This window comes from Octodon degus, unplaced genomic scaffold (genome assembly GCF_000260255.1).
Source record: "Octodon degus isolate 3935 unplaced genomic scaffold, OctDeg1.0 scaffold00003, whole genome shotgun sequence".
Taxonomy (NCBI): domain Eukaryota; kingdom Metazoa; phylum Chordata; class Mammalia; order Rodentia; family Octodontidae; genus Octodon; species Octodon degus.
This window is the reverse complement of record NW_004524579.1, coordinates 8,916,818-8,941,353: the sequence shown is the minus strand read 5'-3', so window position 1 is coordinate 8,941,353 and position 24,536 is coordinate 8,916,818. Positions and strand designations below refer to the sequence as shown.

The following is a 24,536-nucleotide window of genomic DNA, read 5'->3' as shown; positions in this document are numbered from 1 at the left end:
ACTGCCATCTTATAAAAGGGAACGCCTTCTTTCACTTCCTTACACTTCCTGTGCATATTATTTTACTTTCTCTTTGGGTTGCTGAGGTCCTCCATGGTACTGTGTGGTAGTTTTGGCTTGTTCCTCTACATCTCATTGTTTCTACTGTGTGTGTTTAGTGATTTTCAAGCAGTGTTTATAGATCTCTCCTATCTCCAGATTTCTTTCAGGAAGAATTGTCATCTTTTTCTCCTGGAAGCCAACACCCTAAAGCTTAGGGCTCCTGAGCTGCCCTCTGGGTGAGTCAGAGTCCAAGCACCAGTGGTCCTGTAGCTTTGGTGACCACCTTCTGCCAGGCTTCATGCTTCGTTCCTGGCCTGGCCCTCACAAATGCCCTTCATGGGCTTTGAACCCATCGGTGTAACAGAAATATTTATGTGAGGGCTGGCTGGCCAAATAGTTCAGCAGATTAAAGTGCCTGCCTATGCAAACACAAGGGCCATTGTTCCCCCGGGGCACAATGAGATGACTGGGTGTGGTAGTACTCCCCTGTAATCCCAGCTGTAAACAGTTGGGAGGCTGTAAACAGAATTACTAGGTGAGTCCGAACTTTTAGTGAGGCCCTGTAGACCCTGTACTAAATACATTAAAAAAAAGAAAAGAAATATTTGTGTGAAAACTTAAGTCACCAAAAGAATGAAGTTCTAGAATGTCTAGCAAACTCATCTCAGGTATATTTTACCTATGTTCATGGAATAAAAAAATATGGAATGAATTACGTAGGAAATTAACCCCTACCAAAATTAAAGCCCTGTCTTAATGCTGTGTTTACAAATGTAGGAAAGAGTGCTAAAATGGAAAATGAATTCCAATGTTAAGACAGTGTCTTATGTTGCATAAAAATTGCTGGTGTGTTGTTTTCCAGATTTAGTCATGCAGGATGTTTAAATTCTACCCATTAAACCAAAAGGCATTCACAACAGTGTGTGAACTTTAGGAGTAATTTCCATTTTGAATTTGAATGTTCATATAAAAGGTGGTGAATTCTTTTTAACTCCTGTTTTTATGGCCCCAAAATCTATACTTAATGGGTTAAGTAATTATCTGCACATGATAATGAAACTGAGAGGAAAAAATAAAGTGGATTTTTTTTCAGAGTCATGATCTCGATTTGATATATGATTTGTTGCACTTAAGAAATAGTGAAAGAATTGAACTCATGGAAACTGAAATTAGAATCTATTTGGGGAATATAATTTGTGAAGCTCATTTCTATAAGCAGAGCTACTATTCCTAAAAATAGACAAAATTAATTTTTAATATTATTCTTATATTGATTTCTTAGACAACAAATTTGCACAGCCACATGACGTACCCTTTTGTTCTATTATCAATAAATAAGAGGAGATTTAGTTGATCTACATTATCACCATTTACTAGGATATTCATCCCTCAGGCAGAAAATAGGGCTTGATATTTAGATGGTATTCCTGAGTTATGTATAGTACTGGTGTTATACAGACACTAGGTTGAATATAAATTAACAACAGGGCAGAGATTTCAGGACAAGACAGGGTCAAAGACCTTAACCATATGCACATATTCACAACTTTCTTTGTTTTGGAAAATTATTGCTTTCCTTGGCTGTCCATGACCATGTGCAACTTCTTGCCATTTGGGTCATATTTTAGGAGGTCTCCAATTCTGCATCCACCTATTTTGAATTTGTGCTTTGGTCTGTTCTTCTTCGGTGCTTTCTAAACTGTCCCAGTTTCCTTAGCACACCGTTTTTCTTGAGAATGCCCTGGTCTCTATGAAGATTCTCTACCCAGGTGTAGACGCAGTGTTAGTTCAGTTTAGCATCTTAGTACTAATAACTCAAGTTAGCTTTCTGCCTCAGCTGTTAACTTTCTGGTTGAAAGTGTTTCACCTCCAATGTTATAAAATACATATTGTACAACATGGTGTTTTATTATACATACATTCAGGGAAATGATTTCCTGAATCAAGAAAATTAGAATAGCCATCCTCTTACATAATTACTGTGTCTCTCTGTGTGTTAGATAAGTACCTAAAATCTACACAAGAAGAAAAGAAAACTGTTGCACTAATGCTTTAAAAAGGACAATAGGAGGAAAGATTTTAATATTTTCCCATTTATTTATTATTTATTATTTTTCCATTTATTTGTTTTATCCCATTTATTTTTATTTTTATTTTTTATTCATTTTAATAAGAAAATAAAATAGCAATGAAACAGTTTTAAAACAACTTAGTAGGACAGTCACAATAATTAATACATTGTGTATTGTTGTCTTCATAGTGGTTATTCAGAGGGTAGAATTCTCACCCTAACGCTATATGCAAAGCAACTACACTGAAGATAGCAATGTGTAATACTAAAACCATGCTTGGAATACCTATCATTCTGGTCTTCTAAATGTGTGCTGCTTCTAATGTCATATCAATTATTTGTTTATTTTTTAAAAAGAGTACACAACAATATTAAAACAGAATAAATTACGAATGATAGGGTTTCACTAAACAAAATAATATGAATTTGACAGTATTTGTTGCATTGTACAGTGTTCTTGTCGAATTAGTTGTTCAGATTATCTGCTATATGCATGCAAAATTGGAAGAAGGAAAAAAAGACAAAAAATATTTAAGAAATGGACAAGAGAATAATGAAAAAATTTGAAAATAGAAGACAAAATTTAAGCATTAACATTAAACATTAAGTGGGGGAGAGATGTATCTATGTATGTAAGCAGATGGTTTGGATAATTATACTGCGGACTTCTGCTGGTTTGTGGAAAGATTCCATTTTAAAAGAAAAGTTTCATTAATGATTGAAAAAAAAAACAGAAACAAACAAACAAACAAAAAAAAAACCCTGCTCAGGATAGCTACCCTTCAGTCACCAGATTAATTTCATTTTTTTTAACTTTTATTTTTCAAGTAAATGTAGTCTATGTTTCATTTATTCTACTTGGCATAAGTGAGAATTATGTCTTTGCTAGTAAGTATTATTCTAGGAGTTTCTCAAAAATTGGATTTGAAAACCCCTTAGTTGTGCTACAGAATGTAACAAAGTCTACATAGAGCGATTTTTCAGCCATGCACATAAAATTCAGTGAGTGAGAGGAGCGCAGCAAGAGAGTCTAGGATTGGAGCTCGCATCTTCCTTAACCTGTCTGGGGAGGCTTGGTCAACTGTTGCCTGAACCTCCACTGGCTAATTCCATACAGTCTGGGCTCTCATCTTAGCCCACTGCAGATCCGCGCCCAGGTATTCAGCAATCACTGGCGATGGCTCTATTTTACATTCTGTCTGTCCTTTTCCGGCCCTTCATTTCCTATACCTACAAACCAGTTTCTTTCCTCACTTAGATGGTGCCACATGACATAATTGTCTCTTATCTTTTCATATTGCAGTTTATGTCTTCAAATAGTTTAAAACAAATTATTTCATAAACATTGTTTTCTCATTTTTAAAGTAAACAAACATTCTAGGGTTTTTCTAGTGAGAGTGGATGCCCTTACAAATGTAACTATAGTATATTTCTTGTTAAAAATTCAAATTAAGCCAGTCTCCATCAAAATTATTATTATTTACTTATTGTGTGTATTTGGTACAGGGTCTCACTATGCAGCTTGGACTTACAGTGATCCTACTGTTTTCAGCCTCCCCCACACTGGGATTACAGGACTGTGTCACCACTCCCAGTCTCGGTGGCCGGCTCAGCAGGGCCGGGGATGAGCCAGTGCACATGTTAAAATTATTTTTAATGTAACATTTTTTGTGTATTAATTTGAGCTAAATGTAAGTGTTGAAGTATTTCAGTCAGTTGGATTGAAAACAAATGAGTCCCAGAAGATTATAGAAATACACTATAGATAAATTGTCAAAGAAAACTGTTCACATGCACCTCAAAAATGAACATCAAATGAGCCAACTAAGAACATGTGTTTGGCCATATTTTAAGTAAATGGATTTGAGTCTAAGTTCAATCTTCTGAATGTAGACAGCCAGTTTTCTCAACACCATTTATTAAAGAATATGCAATCTTAGCCTCCAGTGTATAATTTTAGTCCCTTTATCAAAATCAAATAGTCAAGTATGTTCAGGTTGTTTCTGCATCCTCTATTCTGTCCATCGATCTTCATGTTCGTTTTTGTGTTGGTATCATGCTGTTTTTATCGCTGCAGCTTTGTAAAATAAAGTTTAGAGCTGAGATGCCACCTGCTGTGCTCTTGCTGTCCATGTTGGGTTTTGCTATTTTGGGTCTCCTCTGGATCCGTATGAATTTTTGGCTTGTTTCTCGAGGTCTGTGTAGAATGAGGTTGGTATTTTGGTTGGGATTGTAGTAAATCTGTATGAGTGCTTCCCAGTACCTTTGTACCACTAGAGCTCCAGGACTGCAATAAATATGAATAGAACAAGGACTCAACTTACAAATACTTGAGTTGTGAACTTTCACAGATAGAAACGGACTTCACATTACGAATATTTATGGATGAGAGCAAGTCGCAGGTGCAACTCATGTGCCTGCTGACCACGTCACAGCAGGGCTGCAACTCCACAGCATAGCTGTGCCTGCTGCACAGGGTGATAGCATGCAGTAAGTGGGACAGTGCCTAGTCAGAGCCCAGAGTGTCCCGAAGCCAGAGGAAAGGCAGTGGTGATGGGTGGTGTGGCAGGAATGGCTAGGAAGTGGAAAGCCATATACATTTTATATTTGTGTCAAACATGTATAAGATTCACTTTTTCAGATTTGTGAATGAATTTTATTTATGAACCTTCTACTAATACATAACTTGTTTGTAATTCCAGGACTTACTATATCAAATTTTTAGGTATGGTCATTTTGACTACACTGGTTCTGTCCATATGGTTCACTATGTAATAAATTAAAATCTAAGGGAACCAAAGAACTCATAAATGTTAAACCAGAAGCACAATGTCTTGAAAACAAATAGGTAAAACCCTTGAAGTCATAGAAGGGCAAGAACTTCCAAAACAGAACCCTCAATGTGTAGGACATAGGACTGAGGGTCAATGACTAAGATTATATTCACTCTGTCTGAACAGCAAACAATCAACAGAGCAAAAAGAAAACTTACAAACTGGGGAAAAATAGTTTTCCAACTATTCTTCAAACAGAAGAATAAAATGGAAAGCAAGAACTTAAGGATTAAACAATGAAGAGAGGGCAAGGAGAATAGTTAGGCAACATGGCTGGGGCAAAACCATGCATCTACATACACAAGATGGTTAAGGCAATGATCCTGAGAATCTCCATCAGGTTTTTGAAACTAGCAGTTAATTGGTAGGATTCTCACCCTGACTGACTATGTATGCTGATACTTGTGAACTAAGCAACTGCACAGAGGATAGTAAAGTGCAACACTAGGGTCATGCTTGGAATGCCTGTCACTCTGGTCCTCTAAATGAGTACTGCTTCTAATGCCATATCAATTACTACTATACTCTCTCTCAAGTAAGTATTTGTTTAAAAGAAAAGGTAATAAAAGAAAACAAGAGTCATGAAAAAGTCATAGGACTGTCTTGCTACAATGTTGTATGTGCTTAGATTTCTAAATTTCTGCGTAAAAATGTGTAATTGTTTGTTTATTTATTTACTTTAATTTTCTGCTTTTTTCACATTCGATAGGGATTTAAAGTTTAGAATGTCAATGATTATTGGAAAATATCTGTTCCATGTTATGCCTAAGGCGTTTGATATTAGGACAGATAGTGATGTTAAGCTCAACTGTCTATGTTGTAGGGTAGTAATATCATTAAGATTCTCTTCTTGAGAGTTAAAAAATTAAGTTTTCAGACCAAAAATTAGAGAAAAAGAATGTCTACAAGGAGAGCCAACATTTTGGCCCTATCGCTTCAAGATCAGTGAGGACTCAGGACATAAGAGAACCTATACTGTAACATCCTGTAACTCAGTGGTGTCCCAAATTTTCTGTTCCAGGAGATTATGGGGCCACACAGGAAAGTGGTTGATGATGTAGAGTGTGCCTAAGGAGAGTCACATGGAGAGAAAACTTTCTCTCAGGCTTTCCAGAGAGCAAATTGGTCAAGCAATGGCTTTGACTCATCCACATGACTGTCACTGACAAAAGATCTACAAAATGCTGTACATGGTCTCAGGATAAATCCTGAATGGATTTGACTGACCTTGTCAGATACAAAAGTTACATTTTGTTATATAGGTCTTGCTTTATCTTGGTCTCAACCATCCAACAAAAAAGTATAAACACAAGGTATAAAATGTAAAGCCATATTCATATGCTGAGCTGTAAAAGGCCCAAGTCAACAACTTCTAACATTACCAGTCCTGCGGATAATCCACTACTATTATGGTCTACTAGATTATATTGGATTACTTTGCTGAATTCATGCACCTACAATATTTGAATGGTAATGAAATACCCACCTCTGACAGAACTAAACCAATAAGGAGGATATACAGCTACTTTCTCTTAGTTCAATGAGAAGAAAGATTTGTATTAATAGTGTTTAGACAAGATATCATATCTGTATCTTGTGCTATGAATAACTACTCTGAAGACAATATACAATGTATTAATTTTTGTAACTGTCCTAACCTGTTTTGAAACTGTCTCATTGTTGTTTCTTTCTCAATAAAATTAATTAAAGAAGCAAACAGAAGACTAATGTCTAGAATATATAGAATTCAAAAAAATACTCAGTAAAAAAGGGCAAGTGAAGTGAATAGACACTTTACAGAGCTAAAAATGACAAATAAATACATGAGAAAATTTTCAACACTGCTGGCCATTAGAAAAAAGCAAATGAAAACATGGAGACTCCCTCTTATCTCAAAAGGAAGATTCCATCTTACCTCCCTCATCAAAAAATGTAATGGTTGGGGCCAGGGAGATAGCTCAGTAGAATAAGTGCTTGCCTGACAAGCACAGGGTCCCGAGTTCAATCCCTGGTACAGAAAAACAAAAAAATTAATGGCATATGCTAGGGTTGGGGGAGAAACCTTGCTACACTGTTGGTGAGAATGCAAAACCATACAACCACTATGGAAATCAGAATGGAAATCTCTCAGAAATATAAACCTAGAAATTCCACTTGGCCTGGCTCATCCCCTTCTAGATATCTTCCTAAAAAAGTTAAAGACATCATGTAGCAGTGAGGCATCCATACCCATGTTTATAAGGGCATCACCCATAGTGGCTTAATGTTAGAAGCCACCTATAGGTCCATGGCCAGAAGAATGGACAAAGAACACATGCTACTTCCACATAGTAGATTTTTACTCTACCATCACAAGATAAACCTGAGTTATTTCTAGGAAAATGGATGCACCTGGAGACCATAATATTAAGTGAAACAAATCAGAGACACACAAGCTTAAACATGACAGGGTTTCTCTTATGTTAGAAACCCAGAGTAAAAATGAAGAAGAAATTAAAAGATTCATATTAGGAGTCGGGAGAGATCTTTCTCAAAGGGGAAGGAGGTAGAGAGATGGAGGTAGAAGAGTGGGGCAGGGATAGGGGATGAGAAAACATTGAGATGTGCTAAGCACATGTTCCAACTCCATAGAAGGAGCCAGCCAAATAGCTCAGTGGATTAAAACGCCTGCAAGCAGGCTGAGGGGCCGGAGGTTTGACCCCCAGGCCTGCCGTGCAGGCCCCACTGGCAATTGAGACTGGGCGTGGTGGCTTGTGCCTATAATCCCAGCTCTTGGGAGGCTGTAAACAGGTGGATCACTATTAATCTGATCTAGTAGTGAGACCCTGAACACCCTGTAGACTTTTCCCTAAAATACAGAAAAAAAGAGAGAAAAAAAAGAAAAGAAAAGAAAAGAAAAGAAAAGAAAAGAAAAGAAAAGAAAAAAAGAAAAGAAAAGAAAAGACAAAACTCCATAGAAGGAATGTGAACACTAGATACGGCCAACATGTACAAAAGAAAGGAAGGGATAGAGAGATGGGCAGGTGAGGGAGGGGGATAGGGAAGGTGATGTAAAAGTGAAACAGCATGTGCTAGGTACGTGTACAAGCTCCCCACAAAGAACGTAAAATTATGCACCACACACACATCTAACAAAATAAAATTGGAGAAAAATAACCTGGAGTATTCGTAGGAACACGGATGCACCTTGAGAGCAGTGTTAAGTGAAATGAATCCGACACACGAGTTTAGATATTGCACAGTTTCATTTACATCAGAAACCCAAATCATAAGTAAAAAGACAAATAAAAGACAGATATTAGGAAGCAGAGAGTTGGATTCGTTCAATGGGAAGGGGATTAAGAGGTAGAAAGAGGGTAGGAGGGAGAAGAGAGAAAGGGAGTAGAAAAAGAAATTGAAGCATGTTAACTGCAGACAAGGAAGGTAAACATCATGTATTGCAAACATGTACCGATAAAAAGATTGTCACTAGTAAAAATAAATAAATAAACAGCTGTCAAATTCTGAACAACAAAATGAAATCAAAGGGCTTAATTACTGTCTGACAAGTGCCTAACAAGCAAGCAAGGGCGCAGGTATCTTTAGAACATGCTCATCTCTGAAGCGTGATGCCTGTGTAGCTTTCCAAACTGTGCCTTCACGGAATTCTATTTTCAACTTTTGAAAAAACAATTATTCCTTTGAATAATCTTTGTTTTATTTTACTATAAGGATAATTTGTACTGATGGTTGGGGCTGGGGAGATAGTGCTCTAAGCTAAGCATCCACCTGCAGGCAGAAGGCCCAGGTCAGTCCCTGACATGGCATGGGCAGGCCAGCCTCGGAACCCCAGCACACCATGCTGGCTGGGCCACCACAACTGGATGTGGTGGTGCACACCTGTAATGTCAGTGTTGGGGAGGCTGGGACAGGAGGATCACTATGAGTCTGAGCTGCATAACGAGACTGCAATTAAATAAATTAAATTCTTTTTAAAAATTAATTTAAAAAATACATATCTAAATTGTTCTATTTTTGACCTAGCTTCTATTTTAAAACCATAGATAATAAGTAACAATTAAGTGCACTGATCTATTTCATTTTGAACTCTTCATGGGATTTGAGGTGAAATTTAGTAATAAATGTAACAAAATATCTAAATTACTATCTTCACCATTTTAAAATCAATTGTTCATCAAAATGTACTAATCATATTTGGAAATCAAATGTGTATGAAAAAAAGAAGGCTCTGAGTGTTGCAGCTTTTTACTACTCTTAAAAATGTAAAATATATTAGGTTAGGTATGTGTTATATATCATAGCTTGCATTAATTATGCATTATTCATAACATGTACATTTGTTTATTTGGATAAAGGGATAGACTTGTTAGCTATTCAATACAAGAGTCAATAACATCTGTTATGGATCAGTGTTCTTTCTGTCATACCATCAGAGTTTTTATATATTAGCATAGGTACACATATTGAATTATGAAATGTGTTATTCTATATAGTCTAAATAGTAGAAGTTTTCTTATTAATTTTATTCAAAACCAGCTGCAGCTTTGGGGATGCATATGAGTTCTATTTTCATTAAATATACCTAAGCAGTTGACAAAGGAGATTTCCAGAATGAGTTACATGATGTCTAACACCAATGTGTGGAGCAAATTTTATCATAAAGATGTATTTCATTATGTCTGAGATTTGTATGTTGTACATACATAGCTTGGAAACTGAATACTATAAAAAACATCAGGATTAACTGAATTTTGTATATATGTCATTTTTCCCTTGGCAAAAATCTGTAGAGTAGTTTGCAATTGCCATTGTTTGGGGTATTACAAAACAAAACATAAAAAGAACTGATAAGGTTTATGCAATTTGCCTTGTGAACTGCCCCTCACATCGCTCTGTTGATTAAAATTGCATGCACACATCTTTGCTTATCAGTTTTATCTATCAGAGTTTGAAAAGGCACTACGCTTTCAGTGTGCAAAATCTTACAAGCAGGATGAAATTATAGCCATTATTTTAATATTGTAGTGCAAGTGAATGAATATGTATTTCTATTATCTACCTATCTGAAATATATTCTCATGGGAAAATGTTGGCTTTTATCCCAAATGGCCTTTATCATATTTTGTCAAAGTTTTAAATATTATTTTAATAGGATTAATCAAGGTACAAATGTAAATCTGCAAGATTAGTGTGTGGATTCTTCCCTCCTCTGTCAAATGCATACAGTTCTTAGAGCTGCTTCTGCAGTTGCAATATTTGCTTGACTGTGTTTGTAGATGGGAAATACGAGTGGATTGTCTGAAATAATTTAATTTTCTCTGAAAGTAAATATTTCTCCTTATATTTATACTCTTAGACTATAGATTTCTTAGCCCCAGATCCCAAAGCTCTTCCATACTCCTCGTAGATGAAATTTCAAACTTGTGGCTAGGTGGTCCACAAACACATGCATCCTTCAGAAATTCTGCAATCTCTACACATTGTCATTTGTCAACACTCACCTACTATCCTTCATATTCTCAGCACAGTAGGAGTTGACTTTTCTTCTGTACATTTTTTGAGGACAGTTTTTAGGTTCACAGAAAAATTAAGAGGAAAGTATAGAAATTTCCCCTGGCGCACACAAGTAGCTCTTTCTTGGTGCACATTCTGTGGATTTGAACAAATGTCTAATGCATTCATAGCCATCCGCATAGTAACATGCAGATACTGTCAGCACCCTAAAACTGTACAGCGCTCCCCTGTTTCATACTGGAAAGTGATTTTGACTGTTAGCTTAGAATCTGGAATTGTTCCACACCTTACATGTACTCACTACATCTTTTATTAATGAAGGTTGTTTATTGCAGCGATTATGTTGACTTACTGTTTCAGTTTTTTAGTTAATGGATTCTTTGTGTTTGCAGAAATATTGCATGTTTGTTTTGACTGCCATCTAGGTTTTATAAACATATTTTTCATCCATAAAAATATAAATATGGTATCATTGGAAACCTGTCTCACACAGCCTAGTCTTGAGCAGTTGTACGCTTTCATTGGTCCAGTGATGGACAAATCATTTTTCACCGACGGAGAACCTTGAGTGTTGGCCCTGTCAGTTATTATGAACTTGGCATTGTAAGGGTCTTCTGTTTCTCATTATTGACTGGTCTTTGTTTTCTGGCAAAACAATTTATAGTTCATTTTCAGAGAACTATACATATGGTATTGTATTTTAATTTAAAAGACTGTTGTTATGTCTGATTCTTATAAGCAGAAATTCATTATAAGGACACTTCTCATTTCCTTGAAATGCTTCCTTCCTTTTTTTTCCAGGGTTCTTAAATTGCAAAAGCCAGCTAAATTATGTGCTTTGGGGAGTTAATTTTTGGTACCATATGTCCCTAAAAATGATTTAATTTTATCGAAAACATGTTTGTGATGACATTTATGTTCTGTAATGTGCAAAGATGATTTAAGAAATTTTTTAAGGAAAAAACACAGTGGTCTCTTATTTTTGCAACACAATAATGGTGTATTATAAACTTAAAAATTTTCCATTTATTCAGATTAACAACTTTCCAAATTGACCACTATGATTGTTTTTTGAAAGTAACAAAGTCAGATTCTCTTGACAAGATGTTACATGTGTTAATATTCAATTTCATGTGAAATAAGTTACAAAGTTACCTCCATAAGACGGTATTAATTGTGTGAGTAGGGTGACAAGAAATGCCAAAAATTCTACACAATGTGTGAGGTTGCTTAAAACAGCAAATCCTTTCTTAGGCATGTAAACTCACTCAACATTTTGATATTTCTTTTATTGGTGGTAAGATCCTATTTGGAGAATACATAAGCAAAACTTTGATGTACACAAAGTCGTGTTTGCATGGTATCCGATGCTCAAGTATGCAAGATACTCATTCAAAAATTAGATTATATGGGGCCAGGGAGACAGCTCGATGGTCTAAGTGCCTGTCTGGCAAGCTCAAGGACCAGGGTTTGATCCCTGGTACTGCATGTCATGCTGGCCCTGGAGCCTCAGAAGCACCGTTCTGGCCACCAAAACTGTTCGTGGTGGCGCACACCTTTAGTCTCAACACTGGAAAGGCTGAGATAGAAGGATCACTATGAGTTTGAGCTACAGGGTGCAGCAAGACCCTGTACCAAATAAATAAATTAATTAATTAATTAATTAATTAAAAACTTACATTATGTAATTAGATAGTGCATTACTCTTAAAGTAAATAACAAGCCAAAAAACATGGTAAATGCCTCTGTGCAAAATATTAGATTAACTAAGGTTCTAATTTTTTACTAAAGTAAATTTAAAAATTCAGTGGTATAAGGTACATTTAAGTTATAAGTGTGTAAATAAATGTGTCAGTAATTTCTTGTACTTCTATCAGGTTGGTAAATTTGGACATTTGCTTTATATACTTGAATTAGGAGAGGTATGTTCCGTGTTATGTTATCTTTCTAAGAACTAATTACTAGCCTTTCTACTGTGTTTCTTCCTTCATTTTCATATTAATACCATTTTAAAGAGCAATCAAATTAAAATATGTATTCTATTTCATTTTGTTCTCTATACTTGTTACCTATACATAATGACATCTTTTGTATTTTGAATGTTAGAGCTTGGGGAAAAACATACTACAGTATTTTTTTATTCGCATGATAGACAATTAGATTGTTTGCAAATTTTCATTATTGAAAGCAATGTTAGAAGTCAACATTATTCTAAGTTTTGTTGTGTATGTATTGTGGTGATTTTTCCAGAGAAGTTCCTCTCAAACTCAGCACCTCTCAGAATCACCTAAAGACCTTGCTAAGCAAGACTTTCTGAGGCTCAGAGTTTCTGTTGTAGTTGGCGGAATGGCTATCTCTAACAGCATCCAAGGTGGCACTGGTCCCGATAATTGGGGATACAAAGTGGAAGAATCTCATGTGGAACAGCAGCTTCCATTGTAATAACTGAATCAAAAGGGCAACACATTTTCAACTCCAATACAAAATGGTAAATTGCACGGTAGTAGCCAGATGCAGTGTCGTACAACCCTAAGAACAGCACCGTGGAAGCTGAGGGTAGATCACCATGAGTTTGGGGTCGGCCTGAACTCCACAGTGAGACTTACTCTTAAAAAGCTAAAAACCGGGTCGGGCGAGATAGCTCAGTGGACTAAGCACCTGCTTAGGCAATAGCAGGGTCTGGGGTTGAATCCCGGGCACCACTTGCTGTGACGGTCCCGCCCCCAAGCTGAGCCGTGACCGAGTCCAGGCATGGTGACACACTCCCGTAATCCTGGCACTGGGGAGGCTGAAAATATGAGTCCAAGCTGCGTAGTGAGACTCTGTAACAACCAAATGCATTAAAAAATTTTGAAATAAATAAAAAACTGAATTTAAAAATAGCAAATTGTTCTTCAACTCTTTCTGTCATACTATACCCCAATTTAAATAACATAAGAGAGTTCGATTTTCACTTACAAAAAAAAAAGAAAAAAGAGAGTTCGATTTCTTCTGTATCTTTACCAATATTTATAGTCAGCACCTTTTTAAAAATGTTTATCCACCTGATGAGTATGACGTGTATTTATTTGTACTTCCTATCGAAGTTGAAAATCTTTTCAAGTATTTCAAGCTATTTATAAAAAAAGTAGCTTTCTTTTTGGTAAGTGACTTATTCATTTCATTTTCCCAATTTTCTGGTGGATTATTTTTATTCCTCCTATTGATTTGTAGGGTCTCTTTATATATTAAAGAAATTAATCATTGTCACCATTAAGTTTTTTTGTTTGTTTGTTTTATTTTACAGAACCAGGGATTGAACTCAGGCCCTTTTGCTTGCCAGGGAAGTGCTTATTCCACTGAGCCCTCTCCCCAGCCCAGCATTAAGTATTTTTATAATCTATCTAAGCTTGTGGCTTGCTTTTATTTTTAAATTGCACAATTTTAAATGTTTTGTGAGATTAATTTTGTCACTTTTTCATTAGAAATACTACGTTTCTTTGCTTAAAAATCATTTTCTCAAAAGTCATATTATATCATATTTTCTTTGAAAAATTTTAAAGATTAACTTCACTCATGTTTATCTCTGTTGCTTTTATTTTGGCATATACTGTGAGCTAAGGATCTAATTTTATATTTTCTTGCATCCAGATAATCTGTCATATTTCACATTTCTGGATCTTACAGACATGTACCTAGTACCACAGCTCTGTCATGACCAAAAGCTCTGTTTTCTATTCTAATGCTGAATTATTCTGAGTTCCCATAGCTTCTAGGTGTCTTATATTCATGTTAAATTCTCAAGCTTATTCTCCCTTTTCATATCTTTCTTCTAAGCTATGCTTAGCCCTTTTGCCCTCGGAACTGTAGATCAACTTCGATGAAACTTAATGAGAGGATAGACTACACTGTGGAAACCCAGCATGTGCTTGGGTTTCTCATATGGAAACATACGACACCTCTCCACTTATTCAGACTTTCTGTACTTCCAAATAGTTCTGTAGCTTTTCCTATAAATTCCTGCATACCTTAAAATCTATTTGTTTATTCATTTTTATTTGTGGTTAAGAATAACATTTTGGGGGCTAGGGAGATGGATCAGTAGAATAAGTGCTTCCCTGGCAAACACAAGAGCCTGAGTTCAATCCCCAATTCCACAAAAAAAGAAAAAAAATAGAATAACATTTTTCCCATTACAGGTAAAAATTGGTTATATTAATGCTGATCTTATAAGCAGAAATGTTCATATACTCTCATTATTCCTAATTGTTGGGTTTATAGATCCTCTTGAATTTATATATACATATTTAGAATTTAATATATGTATATATTTAATACATTAATATATTTACTATATTTGTATTTTATTTTATATTTAATATATGTTAATATATTGATGTATTTATAATATAACATATTTACATATTAATATATTTAATGTCTATTAAAGTCTAAAAGAAAATTTTAAAGAAATTCTTTTATATATTTTTAAGAATATATTATATATATATATATAAAATATATTATATATATACTCTTTTCTACTTTTTTTGGCCAGGATATGCACTAAAACTCTGAATTTCTGAATAGAGGCATTGATTCCTTACCTTTGCTTTATTTTCTAGATATTAACAAGAATATTTCTGAAATTTTTCCATTTTATAAAATCTTTGTTGAACATCTTTATATTTACACTGTTTATCTAGTTAAATCTCAACTCAATTTTACAAGGAGGTTTAAGAAATATTTATTAAGTGATCACTATCAATAGACATCTTGCAGTTGAGATTTTATAGTAACTATTTTTCTACAGTAGTTTCTGTCATGGCTTACTATTAAATCAACCATCCTTTCCAGCATCTTGAATATTTTACTTTATATTATATATCATTTTTATTACTTGTTTTGGATAGGTGAACATGTATGTGTATGTGTAACTTTTACTGAATTTTGGTTCTCATAATAGACTTGAGATTTGTCCCCCAAAAACCCAGTTTTGAAGGCATTATTCTAAGTTGATTCTTAAAGAACTTTTCTACTTAGGTGACTTCAGCTAATACTGACATATGGGCTAATTTAAGATCTTTTAAGCTACCTCAAGCTATTGAATAAAAATGATCTTACTGCATTTATCTGGTTCTCCTCATTTAAGTTGTGTATTTAAAAAAAAAAATCACCATTCTGTTTGCTTTTTAAATGTGCCAAATCTCTCTCTCTCTCTCTCTCTCTCTCTCTCTCTCTCTCTCTCCCCTGTAGCTTGCACTTGCCACTTATTCTGCTGAGCTATCTCTCTGGCCTCTCCCACTTGTAAAAAAAAATCCATTTTTTTCCTTTAAAAAAAAAATCCTTTAGAACTGATATGCTGTGCTGAGGCTATAGCTCAGCAGCACAGGTGCCTGCCTGGAAAGCACAAGGTCCTGAGCTTGAACCCTGGGCCAAAAAAAAAAAGAAAAAGAAAAAGAAAAAGAAAAAAAGAAACAAAGAAAGAAAAACTGATTTGCCTTTGGTTGTATTTGTGACTGTTGTATTACTTTATTATTATCTGCTTTGCACAGATGGGTTTCGTGGGCATGTTCCTAGTGTCCTAGTACCTCAAAGGGAAATAGAGTTTTGTAAGAGTTATGTTCAAATAAGAATAACCTTGAAATTGAATACTCCAGAAAGTTAGCGCAGTATTTTTCCATAAGCAACTTTCCATTGACATACCTGATTCCATGCAGTGAGGCTAAAAGAGTTCACCCTCTTAAAATCCCTTGATGTTGACTAAGTATTGTGAACTTTAATTGACTTAATAAGCTATTACCCAATTTTGAACAGGGTAGGTTTCCATTTGGTTTTGTTTTAAATTCCAAAAATTATAATAATCCAATTGAGAAAGGTCTGAGTAGGCAGAAATTTGTAAATATAGTATATGAAGATTTTGATATGCATTTGTTACTAATATTAAGGAGGGTACACAGGCAGTAATTTTTAATTACAATGTATTGTTTAAAATGATTTCTGGCTAAGTTCTGTAGAACTTTCAAGTGTTGGTAGAAGTCCTTATGACTATGAGAGAGAGAGAGAGAGAGAGAGAGAGAGAGAGAGAGAGAGAGAGAGAGAGCCTACAACAAGCCTACCATGAATGCAACCAACCTGTGAATTATATTATTTAAATGTCACAGTGATGAAATTGAGAAAGTTGAGGGATTGTCTTTGTCAGAAAAATAGCAATAATCTAACCTCTTTGGAGTTGCACAAACAAAAGACTACAGTTAAGCTTCAAATAGTAAACTGTATTAATTTATTGGAATATACTCACTTCATTCAGGATGTTTACCTCAGCCACAACATACCAAGCCAGGTTATAAAGAACTAAGCAACCATCTGTTTTAAAATATATTTCTAGATGTAATTTTCAGAAATAGGACACCTTATCAGCAAGGATGATTTCCTAATAATTTTAGTTTAAAACCAAGTAAAATCTTCCATATCCTCATCTTCATCCATCCTGTTTTGAAAAGCAAAATCTCTACTCTGCTGAGTCACATTTTAGTATAAGATCAAATGTAATGACAAAAAAAAAAACTTTCCAGTGTGTATCCACTATGAAATTTTTCAGAGATGTCTACAATGATTACTTTCCTGTTACTGATGTTTAGCACCTTCTTTAGCTTTCCCCACTGTTTCAGACTGAAGTAATTTATAATGTAAACAGAGGTCTAGTATGTAGCATTATTAAAACTAATTTAATTAATATTATTTAAATCTTGATGCCAGTATGGGGTATTAGAGGGCTGACATGTCATTCCCTACCCCTAACACCTATTCCCTTTCTCCCTTGTCATAAGCACAGTGTTAATATGATCTTTTCTACATTTGTGAGCGTACCTAGATATGTAATTTACCAAATGTCATAATGAGTATTGTCTTTCAAAATACAGCACACCCTTGCCCTCGATAACTGTTGATTTGGTTTATAGTATAGAAAACAATGACATGTACTTGGCTACAAAAGCAATGCTAATTTTTAATTAGATAGCCTAAATTATCTGAAATAGCCATAAAATTATTCTGGGTAATGTAGTCCAACATTTAGTAGGTCCAAATATTTATATTTTTCCAAGGGTATTTGTTGTTGTTTTTCTAGATTATCTGGCCAAGAAGAGAAGTTTTATTTTTCTGTGAACTGAACATTATATATCTGTTTGGTTATAGCAATGTGTAACTAAGGTAATGATAATAAAAATTTCACAAGAAGTCAACTGGTTCTATTGAAATATACAAAGAGAAGGTCTCTGAAACCCATGCATCAACTGTAAAAATTTTACAAAGGGCCTTTACATGTAACCCAGACTAAACAATATCATAAAATAGGCATTTAAAAGCATGGTTTTACTCCAATATCAAGAGGTACTTTATATGACTTTTTACCTAAAATGTTTAATATGAATTTTGTTTAACTTTTGGTTCTGCAAATCACACTGAGTACTTATCATGTTACTAAAACAAAAGTGACAGAATTATCTATATGCAAATGTCTTAGGATTTTAAAAATGGTTTTCACTGGTAATTTTATGTATTCCTTTGCCAACAGCCTTATAGATTTTTATGGAGTGGTTCTGGTAACTGTTGGAGAACAAGGCAGCATTGTGTCTTGGTAAAAGTTTGCTGTTTTGTTTTTATATTAAACCTCCAAAGCTCCCAGCATACTGCCAAGGAGAAGCCTTGCTTTGCCTGCACAGGGCCAGTATTTAGCCTTTTGCTTCTAAACACTGCACCTCAATGCAGTGAGATATTTCCGTGTCTCATAGTCGAGGGAGGCAGATTAATAGGAAGTTCTAGCTGGAAATTTCTTCCCTGTTATTGTTCCCCCTCTGCAATTGATGGCGAAGTTAATTCTCTTTAGTTTTGTCATGCTCTAAAGCACACATTGCCAAGCCATGGTAAGCTTTATGGGGGGGGGGGGAGAAAAAGCAGTGGTGTCCATCAAAGTCTTAAAGTTGCATTTTTTAAACTTCAGCTTGACCTGATGGGCCATTCAAAAAAGCTTCAAAAGATTATTTTTTAGAGAAAGGTTCAATATGTCCCGAGGCTATCGGTTTTGAGTTAAACTGGGTGAAGTAGAAATATTTTACTCATCAGCTTTGCAGTCACAGAGTTTGCCTCAGCTAGAACAAAACTGCTGAGGCATTTAGAGAAAATTAACCCCCCATCCTGGCGGCCAGATGTGACTGGTTTCTGATGAATGCGCATGAGTGGGCTGAAAAATCAAGGGACTGTGAAATTCCTGTCAGGTCCGTGCAGTGCAGAACGGGCCATTGACTGCTTTCTCTATTTCCCTCCATCATTCTTCTTGAACACCGCCATTAATTTCCTCTCCTGCTCTGACTTGTGTTTTCCCCTCCCTCTTGCCTTTAGCTCTGTCAGCTGCAAAGAAGGCTGCGGGAGCAGTGGCAGGAGCACTTCCGACTGGTGGTCTTCTTCAGCCTGATGAAGCTGGCCAAGTTCCAGACAGATTCTCAGGAGACTATTCAGAAAATATTAGCTGTGCAGGTAGGTGATTGCAGGGAAGTAGGAAAGATCATTCTGATCTAGATTGAAAAGCAAATGATGGGTAGTGTGATGAAGCATTAAAACCATATCCCATCAGACTTTTATAAATTTTTAACCTCTTTAATAAACTGGGATTGCATGAAGGATGAATTCAGTAAGTTAGCACATATACCATGCATACTTTGGGGGAAAAGAGAGAGACGACTTATTTCTCACAAATCTCTGGGCAGATTTTTATAAATATCCTTGGTATAAATGTCTTTTTTTTCGAATGTTCAGGCTTTGCAGTCGCCACACAGCTGTTTAAATGATGTCGACAATACTTACCTCTCAAAGCTGCCGTGCAAAACCTGCTTCAGTGAAAACGACTCTCTTATGTTCATGTTGTCTAGCTTTGTCTTTCCCTCCTATGTGTGGGGAGGTAGGCTTATGTTCCCAAGCAGAGCTGGAGATGCCTAACTGAAACACAAGCCACTTTGGGCTCGAAAGTAACTTGTGGCTCTAGGTGCATGTGAATTTTTACTACCTGTGTTTATCTCTGTAAAAATGTTTAACGGACCAGTTGTCTTCAAGATTTTGAAATAATTGAGAACTCCATGTTAACTTTATGAAGACCAAGACCACCCCTGAAATATTACTTAAAATTGCTTTCAATTAATTTTTACAATTTCAAATGTTACAGAACATGTTAAATATAATGTCCCAAACAAATTGCGCACATGCATGCGTGCACATGCACACACACACACTTTCTTTTGCTATTAAAAAACCCAGAATTCCCATTCCATGAAAAACAAAAACAGGGCCAAAGACTCCAGTGTTCAGCAGGTCACAGCACATGTCAAGAAAGCCAAACCCCAAGCTGAGCCTTTTTTCAACTTTTAGCTATGAATCGTGTTTCTTTCACTAAAGTAAAGAAACATGTTGCAGGGCCTAGGGAGATAGCTCAGTACAATAAGCACTTACCTGGCAAGCTCAGGGTCCTGAGTTCAATCCCTGGTACTGTAAGCAAGCAAGAAACAAAGATGTTGCAGATCATTTCCAAACCCATTGGTCTATTTCAAATTTCCTTTTTGCTGATATCCAGTTGTATTTTCTTCTGAGCAGTGTGTATGTGTGTATGCATGTAGCTGTGTGTATGTGTCTGTGTTTGCTTTGTATATGACTTTTATTGGTAATGGTTCAAAACAAAGTATGAAAGCAGTAAGAAAAAAGTAACTATAAGTTGTGAAAAGGCAGCAGCTAACCATGTTGGGGCTAACAGAAATATTTGTTCTGGGAAATATTACAATATCAAATGTTACAGAACATGTTAAATATAATGCCCCAAACAAATTGCACACATGTATGTGTGCACATGCACACACACACACTTTCTTTTGCTATTAAAAAACCCAGAATTCTATTCCATGAAAAACAAAAACAGGGCCAAAGACTTCAGTGTTCAGCAGATCACAGCAAATGTTAGGAAAGCTGGGATACAAACCACAACTGCATTAGTTTGGAAGTCAGAAATGTCTTGTTTTCCTTAAAAAGTCTATTAACACAGAATACACTAAAAATTATAGAAACTCCCAGTCTTGGCAGCCCAAGCCTGCAAACCCAGAATGAAGATCGTGAGTTCAAGGTCAGCCTGGCCTATCTATCTTTCCCTAAGGCAGTGAATCAGAGGCCAAGCTGATCTATGTAGCAGAACCCTGTCTCAAAAACAAACAAAATGATGAGGTACCTATGACCTGTGATGCTGTTTTAGGTATTCAAACGTTACCTGTAATTTCTAATTAGTGTCTTTAAAACATACATATTTCTACTAAAATATAAATGTTCTGAAATATCTTACGAATGGTAACTTCTTACTCTGAGCCACAATGTATTTTTCAAATATGAAAAAATCATTTCAATACCCATAAAGTGAATTCCTAATCTAAAACCTTCCATAATCTTTATTGTAATCTTTCATTAGAAAAATCACTCTTTCGTTTACCAAAACTTGATTTTTAAGTGGAATATCTGTAAGGCTGATGCATATAATGGAAATGACTGAACAAGAACAGGCTAGAATAGTGGGAACTTGGCTGCTCAGCACCTAGGGACACAGCAGAGAGCTATGGTTGTATTTAGGAAACTCAAGTAGCATCTATAAATGGTTTCTTTGATTATCTACAAAAGATACCTTCAATTTAGTGTATTTTAGCTCTAACCTTTAAATATGAATATGAAAAAAATAATTTTCAGGATCATACCACAAAACTATGGAAACCTGCATAATCCTCTAGAGGGGAAAGTCATGGCTGACCCCTTCAGCGTGGTACCCAGTGACTGCACGGCCAGCTCCTGCTAACTTTCCCATCTACGTCTCCTGCCATGTTTCAGCACCTCCAGAGTTCTGAGTCAGGAAAGCTGCTTTTCAAACTCCTCTCCCCTCCTGTGTCCATACTGTGCAATGCTCCTCTTTGTCTTAGCTGCTTGAATCCATTCACCTAATCTGCAGTTCCCAGGTCTTTTCCCAGCCTGCCTTGGTTTCACACACTAAGTTTTGTTTTTCTTACTTCTTACTGGACCCTAGACATGTTATTATGCTGCAGTTGTGTTTTCAGCTGTTAACCCTCCATGCTTCTTGCTGTACCCTCCCTTCTAGAAGTTTCTAAGCTTTTTCTGAATTTTATACTGTCCTTTTATTTCTCCCTCAGTTGTTCTAAAGGTGTGTAGCAACAATGTGGATAAGGAATTTGTTGAGTGCCAAGCACCTTTCTACTTGTCCTTGACGATCTTGTTTTTTAAAAGGAAAACATGGTAATGATTTAATATATTTAAGAAGTCTATTGATATCAGTATAGACAACTTGACTCAAAGTGGCTAAACATTGCCTAGCAGACCAAATGTTATGGCTCTCCATGTTCATATGATTTCCTCTTAGAATTTCTTTAAGTATCGATGTTTGAGAATTTGAATAATGTGTTATATTTTGAAGCAAGTGTTAGGATAATGCTGCTAGATATTAGTAAACTATTAGATGAGAAAATTAGTTGATGAACTTCATGAAAATGTAATTGCATATAACATTGTTGAGTACAAGCAATCTAAATAAATGTTTAACTGAAAAAAGAAAGATTGGCTTTGACCTGAGTTTAAAGCCTTGGGACAGTTCCTTGCAGGCCCAGACAGGCAGTAGTCACAGATCTGTAGTTGGCAGAGGCTCAGGCAGGCCATATAAGCATGTGAGTTACATGATGGAGCAGAAACCAATAAGATGAATGATAACTGTGATGAAGAATCCGCATGCTTTACTTTGAAACCACTTATATGAGAACGATGTGGGGATTTTAATTGACTACAATATTAATATGAGCCAAAGTAAACTACTACAAAGTTGGAATCAAAGCTGTGTCCTAACTATAGCAATCATTTATGACTTCTTGGCTCTCTCAGTGTATTTAGTGCTATTATTATTTACTTTTTACTATGGTTTTTCTTTTTTCTTTTCAATTTAATTACTGTTACCATTTTTTTTTCTTTTCTATTTCCATTTTGTTTAATCTTGTGATGCCTCATACCTTTTTGGCATTGGATTTGGAGAAAAAGACTAAGCCCTAGAATCACTCAAAGGAAAGAGAGTGATGCATCCAAAACATATTAATGTCTCCTTAAGCTATATAAGCAGGAATCCTTTGGTCTGGAAGGTGATGCTAAGTCCCATTGCATTTTTTAAGTTGAATACATCTGAAGTATCTCATGCAGTTTGAACAGTGTAGTTTAAGGACCATGTTAACATTCTAAGGTAGCATTTAGAAAGACAAATATCTGAACCATGCAAATAAATTCAACATATATTTTGATGAGTTCTAGGTGCAAATACTGGGAGGAGAGGATGGAAGAGGTTAAAAATGTGGGTTTGGACCCAATAGTATCAATGATATACAAAGTAAGACTTTCCAAGGATGCACTAACGGTGCTCAAGCAGAAAGGAGAAAAACATAGGCTAGGTGAGCTGGGGAGAAGATGATGTGTTGCTCGGTGGGAAGCCAGCCCAGGGGCTCTTCCTCAGGCCTGTGCTCCTAGAGTGTTCCCATGACTTTTTTACACATGCACATCAGGCTGCATCTGTGCTCTCTCACCTGCTGGCATGTGAGCCTTTTGAAGTAGAAATTAATGTGCTTTTCTTCGTCATTGTCTCCCTAAAAACAAAATTACATTTTTATAATATGATAAGTACAAAAATTATGTTCACTTAGTTAATTGATTTATTAGTAACAATAACCTCAAAGGTTCTTCCCAGGTCTAGCCACCCATGCTTTCATAGGTTAACAAATAAAAGCATTCACTAGTTGCTTTGCCAGGAATTCTGATGACACTGAAGCAATGTATTCAATCGTTTGATACACACACACACACAAGTGCATGGATGCACACACACTCTCCTACATATAAGAACAGTCTAATATCCCATAGTATTTGGAAGACAATGGGACAAATGAAAGAAAGCCAGAAATATCAGGACTAAAAGCAAAATCACTCAGCAATATGATGAATCTGTGATTTCTTTTTTGGAAGACAAAATAAACTGTAGTGTATTTTTTGGGATATATAAATATATATTTAAAGATAATATGTTTGAAGAATATATTCCTATACATTTAAAATAATATCCTGGAGGAATAACATTAAATTGCTAAATCTTACTAATGCTAGATAATAATATCATTGATAGTTAAATATAGCTGCAATAATTTAAGAATATGTACTAAATATGTAACATTAGAATGTGTCGTGCTGAAACAAATGGAAAAAATATAGTACCATAAAAATCCAGTAACTGAAAATACAAGAAGAAAGAAAAATATTAAAATACATAAAATAAAGACATATATTTGTTATATTAGCCAAATGGTTATAACATTATGAATAGTTATTAAAAGTAACTGTGAGACATGGTGGCACACTTTTTTTTAATTTTATTTATTTATGTGTGTGTGTGTGTGTGTGTGTGTGTGTGGCCAGCTCAGCCCACCAGGGGGCGGGGCTGGGTGGCATGTGGTGCTGGGGGATTGAACCGCGGTCCCTGTGCTTTGCTAAGCTTGTTCTAAGTAGGTGCTTTAGACCACTGAGCCATCTCACCAGCCTGGTGGTACACTTTCATACTCACAGGACAAGGAAGCTGATGCAAGAGGAACCCCATGAGTTTGAGAACCCAGACTATAGTGAGTTCAAGACTAGCTAGGACTACTCAAGGAAACTCTGTCAAAAAAACTAAAAAAAACTAAAAAAAATATATATAAATATATTGCAAATGGTCTTCTTATACAGTTGAAAGCTGCAGATTCAAAGATTAGTAAGAAAAACAAAATGTATGTATCCTGTTTAAAAAGATACACCTGAGACAATAGAAATACTTTTCAAAGCTTGAAAAGAAATAATAAAATGTTCAAATCTATAAAATATTTTTCAAAACCTTTGAAGCAAAAAGAATAGGAGCACTCAAATTTGAATATTTCTTATTTATAAAAGACATACTCTACTAACATATATTAATCACAAAAATTATACACATGACAGCATAGCTT

General features: G+C 35.5%; 1 protein-coding gene across 1 annotated transcript in view; it reads left to right on the top strand.

Annotated features, from left to right (window-relative positions):
- Window positions 1-24,536, top strand: part of Ccdc178 (coiled-coil domain containing 178) — a 477,797-nt gene that overhangs the window by 412,680 nt on the left and 40,581 nt on the right. The window contains exon 19 of the mRNA XM_023715742.1: window positions 18,841-18,975. Coding sequence (XP_023571510.1) covers window positions 18,841-18,975 — 135 coding nt within the window. The remainder of the gene's footprint in view (window positions 1-18,840; window positions 18,976-24,536) is intronic.